This window comes from Nannochloropsis gaditana, assembly GCF_000240725.1.
Source record: "Nannochloropsis gaditana CCMP526 unplaced genomic scaffold scaffold877, whole genome shotgun sequence".
NCBI classification, from domain to species: Eukaryota; class Eustigmatophyceae; order Eustigmatales; family Monodopsidaceae; genus Microchloropsis; species Microchloropsis gaditana.
This window is the reverse complement of record NW_005803076.1, coordinates 3763-10973: the sequence shown is the minus strand read 5'-3', so window position 1 is coordinate 10973 and position 7211 is coordinate 3763. Positions and strand designations below refer to the sequence as shown.

The 7211-nt window shown below is 51.3% G+C and overlaps 2 protein-coding genes across 2 annotated transcripts; both read left to right on the top strand.

Moving 5' to 3' along the window:
• Positions 1 to 2332: 2332 nt before the first annotated feature.
• On the top strand, positions 2333 to 3052 carry NGA_0167102 (uncharacterized protein; the record flags this gene model as incomplete). The annotated part of the gene is made up of 1 exon (XM_005853463.1): positions 2333 to 3052. One exon carries the CDS (start codon positions 2333 to 2335, stop codon positions 3050 to 3052), a length of 720 nt encoding a protein of 239 aa, XP_005853525.1.
• A 1385-nt stretch (positions 3053 to 4437) lies between these two features.
• Positions 4438 to 6868, top strand: NGA_0167002 (uncharacterized protein; the record flags this gene model as incomplete). Its single annotated transcript, XM_005853462.1, has 2 exons — positions 4438 to 5977; positions 6851 to 6868. Coding segments are annotated over exons 1-2 (1104 nt in total), but the record flags the coding sequence as incomplete, so codon positions are not given.
• Positions 6869 to 7211: the final 343 nt, after the last annotated feature.

The window sequence follows — 7211 nt, the reverse complement described above, 5'->3', positions numbered from 1 at the left end:
CCCCCCTCCCTCGTCCACCTGCCCCCGCCTACCTCCCAGGACCCGCTCAGGGTGATGCCTCTGTCGTAACAGCCTTCGCCCATGTCCTTGTAGTCCTGCACCTTCAGCCGCACGTTGTCCGCGCGGCTCACAATCTCCTGACGCGTGGCCCCGGCTGTCGGGGGCGGGGGGCAAAGGACGCATGGACGGATCAGAGGAAGGAGGGAGGGAGGGAGGGAGGCAGAGCGTGATCAGGCGTGCTCTAACAGGCGTCACGCGGCCTCCCTGCCCGGGGCCCGACTGCGCGCCCCCGACCCCACAACTCCCATAGGCCACCATCAGACCGTGCCTCGGTTAGGGTTACTCCACCGCTTCTTTCCCCCTCCCTCCTGCACGTACCTCGCCCAATCAGCAAGCCCATGGCCTCATTCGGGACCAAGATCGTCAGCGTGTAGGAGCTCTCGTCCTGTTCCCCCTGTCCCGAGAAGCGCCTCCGACGCCGCTCCTCGCGCAAGTCCGGCTCCCCCAGAGGCCGCTTAGCGCCCGGTGTCTCCGCCTCGGCAGGCCTCGAGGACCACCGCGACGAGGCATGACGGGAACTTTCCTCTTTTTCAGCCTTCCGATCCTGTTCAGTACCCGGCTCCTCCTTTTTCTCCTCCTCTCTTTTCTCCTCCTCCGTCTCCTCCTGTTCCTCCTCCGCCATTACCTTCTCTTCCTCCCCCGCGATCATCTCCTTCTCTTCTCCTTCCTTCTTTTGGCTCTTCGCCGCATCGCACATGCCTACCTGAGCGGCCTGCCCGTCGGTGACCGCGGGGGGGGCACAAACCTCGTTTTCTACAGTAGCGCCTTCTTCTCCGGTCTCGTTCGCTGGGCTCACGGAGAGAGCGGGCGTCGCGCCGGAGGGTTCCGTTGGCTTTTCAGGCTTCGGTTGAGGTTCAATAGCAGGTGGAGCGACATCCTGTGGGTGTGGAAGAGGGAGTGACGGATCGAGCAAAGTGTGGGAGCAAAGGCGGTAAGATGAAGAGGGACGGGATTTTTACGAGTATTTTTCAGGTAACTCGCGCCCAATTTCCCCCACAACCTGAACAGACGAAGTTTTGTCAGCTCGCTAGACTACGAAGGCTTATGACGCGTTTCAAGCTCGACCTGGCGATGCATGTACATAAGAACTACTGACCTCACAGGCGCCGTCCTCCTTGGCCTTCGCCTTATTTTCGGCCCCCACTCCGTTTCCCCGTCCGCGCTTCTTGGAGGTTTCAGGTGCCTGTTCCAGCACATCAGTCACAGCTGTGTTATCTCCTTGAGTGTTCCGGAGGGAGGTGACTGCTTTGGCAGCCTCTTCCGCTACTGCGCTTCCACGGGTGCGCACCATGACTGCACGAGGGCAAGAGGGCAATCCAGACTATCTTTCCTGTCAAGCGTTGGATTGCATGTATGTAAGTTGCGGTCATGGAAAAAGGCGTTGCGATCATGGGGAAACAACATTTTAATGTCGGTAGCTTGGAAAGAAAGGTCATTTTAGTGTACGAGTCGCAGAACCCCCTACCAAAAGTGCCAGCGACAAAGCGATGCTTTCCCCGCTTCGTGTCCCAAGGGCGTACACCACCACACCGCGCACCCGTGCATTTACACATTTCTGACCACAAACAGCCAGCCGTGACAGAAGAGGACATGTAGCGGCGTAGTGGACAACTCCGCAGTGCGAATGGGGCCAGAAAGAGAGAATGCTGCCCGGAGACTCTCTTCACGCGCTCCGCCTCCTCTTACGTTCATGTTGCCGTCACCTCCCGCCTTCGTCTGGCCACCCTCGCAGCATTTTTCACTCCTGAAGTCGCCCTGGCGTCCACCTGCCTCATTAATATCACTTTTGCCACTCATTCTCGGCACGCTTATCCAGTGTCCATTGGACGTTGACTTGTGCTTCTCGTCCCGAGCAAACGCCGTCCCCGTCAGCACTGCATCGACCACGGAAACACTTTTATCGGGTCGTCTCTTTCACAGCGGCACCGATGAGAAAGGGAGCGGTAGGACGGATTTTAAGACATCTTTATCAATAAGAGATGTCGCAATCGGCAGTGCGGGCTCACCTGGAACACCGCATTTTGCTGCTTCATCCTCACTCTCGTCCCTGCCAAGCATCGTGGTTAAAGGAACCTCGTCACCTGTCACTCGCCCAGCACAGTCTGGAATTCCAGCTCTACAGTCCCTTTGCGGCAGTACTGGCGCTTCTTCGGCTACAAGGTCGTCGTTGCTATATTCCTCGTTGCGTGTCATAGGTCAGGGAGCCTCGGGCATCACGTACGTCCTTCCTGCCGACAGCTACGACTCCGATATCACGCTCCCGGGACTTGACATGCAAGAACTGGGTAATAATAAGGATGTGGTGCTCAAAATAGGCACAGGAGATGCGGCTGTGAAGGCTCTGCGGAACGAGGCCTCTCTGCTCCAACGGCTGGCAGACCGCGGCGTCGGGAAGGGGGTAGAGCAGCTGGTAGGATTCGCTGAGTGCCAGATCTCTGCGGACGGGGAGCCATTGCATGCTCGCTATGAGAACGATGCAGACAAGGGTAGCGGCGAGAGCAGCATCCTTCGCCCTGGCAGACAGGCGCGGAGCATGCCTGGGAAGGTCGAGCAGAGGGCTGTGTTAGCAATGCAACCGTACTGGCCCCAGGCCGAGCAAGTGGATCGGATTCAGGGTACGGAGGGTGTAAGGGAGCTTGTTCGCTTGCTGATCAGGGATGTCGCAGTGCAAGGTGGCGTCGTTGTGAGTGATGTACAGGTGCTGGAGTCCGGGGTGGGGGAGGAACCGGCAGCAGATGGGAACCATGGCACTTTCTTATTGATAGATCTCACAGAGGGGATGGTGTTGGTGGAAAACATCGAAGAGAGTCCAGCCGAAAAGAGCCCTGTTGCCAATGCAGCCCTCCGATCATTTCTTGGGGAGGTTGCTTCTTTGGTCGCATACACAGCCGAGGCTCACACAGCGGCTGTTGAGGAGTCGAAAACATGGGGTATGCCTGTCCTGTGCGAGCTTGTCAGAGAGGCGTTTCCAATGGCAGCGGAAGAACTTTAAAGGGGTAGGACAGCAACGCACGAGGCTTGAATATGCCCTTTGCTAGGCCGTTCAGGTCCACAGAATGTGCTTCAAAGCCAAGATGGAGGTATAAAAATGCTCAACACAAGGGTGTCTTATGGTGAGAACTCCGGCTCATGATCTCAGCATTCTTCAGGCAAAGTAATGCACACGCTGACCGACATCTGTCACGAGAAGCTACCTTGCCCTTTCAGAGCGGTTGTTGTTTGTCCTCGTTCGTTTCTCCTTTTGATTGTGCTTTGCTTGCCTTGTTCGTCGGTTATGAGCCCGGTCCAGCAGATCCCATTTCATCCGCGAGAAAAATGACCCCCGTCGTTTGCTAGCGCGAAGCAGCCTTACCCACCCACCCCCACACATCAACTCCGCTTTAAGACGCTTGCAAGAGCTCTTAACTCTCTAATTGGGACATCCAAAAAGACTCGGTGGGGGTCTTTTTGGACTTCTTGGAGTGGTGGGCGGCCCGGCCTAGACCACCAAATCAAATCTTGGCGTCCTAGAAACGACGCCCTTGAAATTTTTCAAATTTTCTTCTTCGTGACAAATCTACGACGCATCTATTTCAGAGAGCTGTCAGTCTCACTAACTGCACAGAGGGCTGTTGTTGCAGCCTGTGTGCAGTCAGATTTTCATCCAAGGGAATTTGAATGTATTACAATGAATATCTCAGCGCTGAGGTGGAAAGCACAAGCGAATAAGCCCGAAGGACGGAGTTCAGGCGGGGTCTCCAAATTGCTGTTCTGCATCTGCATCGAACTTATTGACTCGCAAGCCCACTTAGGGCAAGACAAGCAAAGAGATTACTTCATACACTCGGTAAGTGTCATTTGTTGCATCGGAAATATAAACTTTTGGTCTGTACAAAGGAGATACGAATTCTACTGCTCGGGGAACCTCGACTTATTTTGAAGACCACAGTAGATTCGCTCTGCAGATTCACGCTAGAAGTAAAAATGTGGGTGCGTCCTACTGGACCTTTACCGACCATAATTTCATGTATTGAATCTTGCAATTAAAGCTGTTACACTTTCCTTGGTGAAGGGCATCGTGAGAGAGTCTTTGTCATAGCAGACATTGTCAATACGAAGATTATTCGGTCTTTGCTCAACGCACCCGTGCGTACTTGGTGCAGCTCTCTTTCAGAAGAAATGGTAAACGTAGGATACTCGCCTGTATCCGGTTACTTCGTTGGAGCAAAGGCAAAATAGACTTGTTATGTTATAAATGATGCGAGCTTACGTTCGTGTTGCAAATTACATCCTGGTCGCGTACCCGATAAGCTTGATCGAGCTGAGTTCTCTTTAGTGTACAGGTGCCCCAACATTACCCCATCATGTCTCACTTCTTTACATTTCTTCATCTACATGCAAAGCATAGAATATGACATCTCACTACATCAAAGTGGCTTTTATTCTTTTGGCCATCTTTGCCTTGCAAGTCGAGTCTCAAACCGCCAGACTTCCAGTGCCACAACGATCGCAAGGCCTTAGCGGAGAGCCTTGGCTCCCCAGAAGATTGAAGGAACTCGTACATTCAACCCTAAAGCGATGCGGTAAAACTTGTCAAGATCAACGTGGCTCTTCTTTTCGTGACTATCTTGCCAAACTTGAGAAGTTCCCCGAATATAGTAGGACGGCCTCTGAAGAAACGACGATCAATGTAACACGTGATGATAGTTTTCTTTAGCGTGATTTACTTCTGAAACGACGAAAAAGACAGAGAATCAGCAAGAGAAAGCTCCAGAAACAGCTCCAGCAGTGTGAGGCAAGCATCCAGGAGACGCAGGTCGCCTTGGAGGCCCCGAGACTTCTGTTTGTCCAAATGGCGCAACACTGCACTTTGGAAATGACAGCCGGACGATACTACCTTCGCACTACAGATATGGATCCTGATACCTACGTTTTTGCAGAGATGCCGTCACAATACGCCACTGTCTGGCCTACGAGCTATTTTGTCGGGTACCTTTTTGATGAGTTTTTTCCCATCGATAAGCCCAACGCGGCCTTCACATTTAACGTCTATCGGAACGAGTCCAAGAAATCATTTGAAGGGCCACTCATATCTGTTGTACTGTCGTCACACCGTATTAGTCTCCAAGACGACAACTCGTCGCTTGTCGTCTACGAGCTTGGTCAATCATCGGATCAGGCAGAGACCTCCCCGCTGTCTAATTTCTTTCGGGGAGTGGATCCCACTCAGAATGCGTCGGTGGCGTTTGAGCATTGTTCCATGTTTATTGATCCTGCGGTTGATGACCGTAATATGATGTCAACCGATAGCTACGTGGCTGCGCTGGAGTCCGTCGAGCAAGTTCTAGACGACCTCGAAAGGTCCGCCAATGCTATTGAGCCAGGTCTCGCGGGAGTCGAAGTTTCAAGCACGAATCAAAGCATGTTGGCGACTTTTAGTAGAGTATGGCAGGTCAAAGATAGTGAGAAAAGGATTCAAGGTGATCCTGATTCGAGTGCGTCCTTGAGAAGTGCAGCAGACACGGTCCGTGCGACTGTCCATCTGATCAGACAGTGCAAAGATAGCTCAAATGGCTGTGATGATCGTGCCCTCGCAGCTAGCGTGTCTAACATATTGCTGACCACAGTACCTGTGATAGGGGCCGCGTTCCCCCCAGTGGGCATTGGCGTTTCGTTGATATCATCAATAGGGCATCTCTTGTCCAGTTTGGCCTACGACTTAAGAATGGCGTCGAACAAGGGTGTTTTTCCATCTTTCATCCAAGGGTTCGTGAATACGAAATTCGAAACCTTCGATCTCTTCTTTGACACCGATCTGAGGAAGCTTTTCAGAGACATTTGGCTAATCGACCTTGACAACTTCATCAGGCATTCTGGAAGCATCGGTTATATAATTAAGAAGATGGGACCAGATGGCCAAGCATCCGTGGACAAGGAGGTAAGCTTCTCAAATGCCAAGAGAATCTTTGAATAGAATTTACATATCTGTGTTCTTATCCTATCTATCCTCTTGGGCATCTATTTTCGGGCCTCCAAGTCCTCAACAGTCTTCTTAAACCACACGGATCGACATTGACAGGTTGACAGTTGGTATCATGAATCATTTTCCTCATCATGGAAGTCGATTTATGAGCCCGCTTTGAGGAAAATCGAAGAGAAGTATGCAACTGAATTTGGCCGCAACACGAATGGACGCCGACACAAAGTTAACACATGGATTTCGGAGTCCGAAGGCATGTGCTCGTCGATGTCGGTTGACTTCATCAAAAATGGCAAAAGCCGTTTAGATTATTGTAAAAAAAAGCTCGATGACGGTAGAAGTAGATGGGAGTCTCTGCAAGATTTCACAAAGGCCTACCTTACCATGGCAACGAAGTTGATAAGCTTTGCTTCTCAAAGCATTGTGATTATGCAGACTTCTTCATATTGCGACCCCAAAAAGTATGATCAGAATGTGGTCAATGAGAAATGCAAGTGGAAAAGCACGATGAACAATTTGCTCACTAAAACCTTCGATACCCAAGGCCGTGCCTTATTTCTGTCAAAAGCCATGCAAACGCTTGACACGGAATGCAGCTCTGCAGCAGCCGGATGGCCATTCTCCCAATTCTGCTCCAAGGCAAAATGCGACTACAAATTTGCCCTGATGCTGGAAAAAGATACCTGGGAAAGATGCTTTAAAAACCTGAATGAGGAGGGAAAATATGTAGTTCTGGAAGAGTTTCGGAGTGATAAAACATACATCTATTGTAGTAACCAAGCCCCCTCCCGGAAGGATGGCAACCATATGGAGGCCTTACTGCTTTTGCAGACGGGATCTTCGGGGATTGGTATGTGCAAGGCAATTGCGAAGAAGTTTCAAATTACTTTTTTAATTTCTGGTATGATAATTTGTTTCGAGCGAAGTATGGAGCGGTTCCGAATTTTGGTCTCATACAGGATTTCCCGAAATGTGCGGCGCTTATTAATGATGTTAGTCTCTGGGATCCACATTCGCCGCCTGAAAGATCACTGAAACGCTATCCTTGGCATCTCAAATGCAAGGGGACCCCAGATGCGAACTATCAAATTGGTCCTGACGAGAGCGAGCAAGCTTGCTGGAGGAAATGCTACTACGAGGCGAAATTCAAGCCCACCTTTTTTTTCACTGTGATTGAAACTTTTCCAGGGGT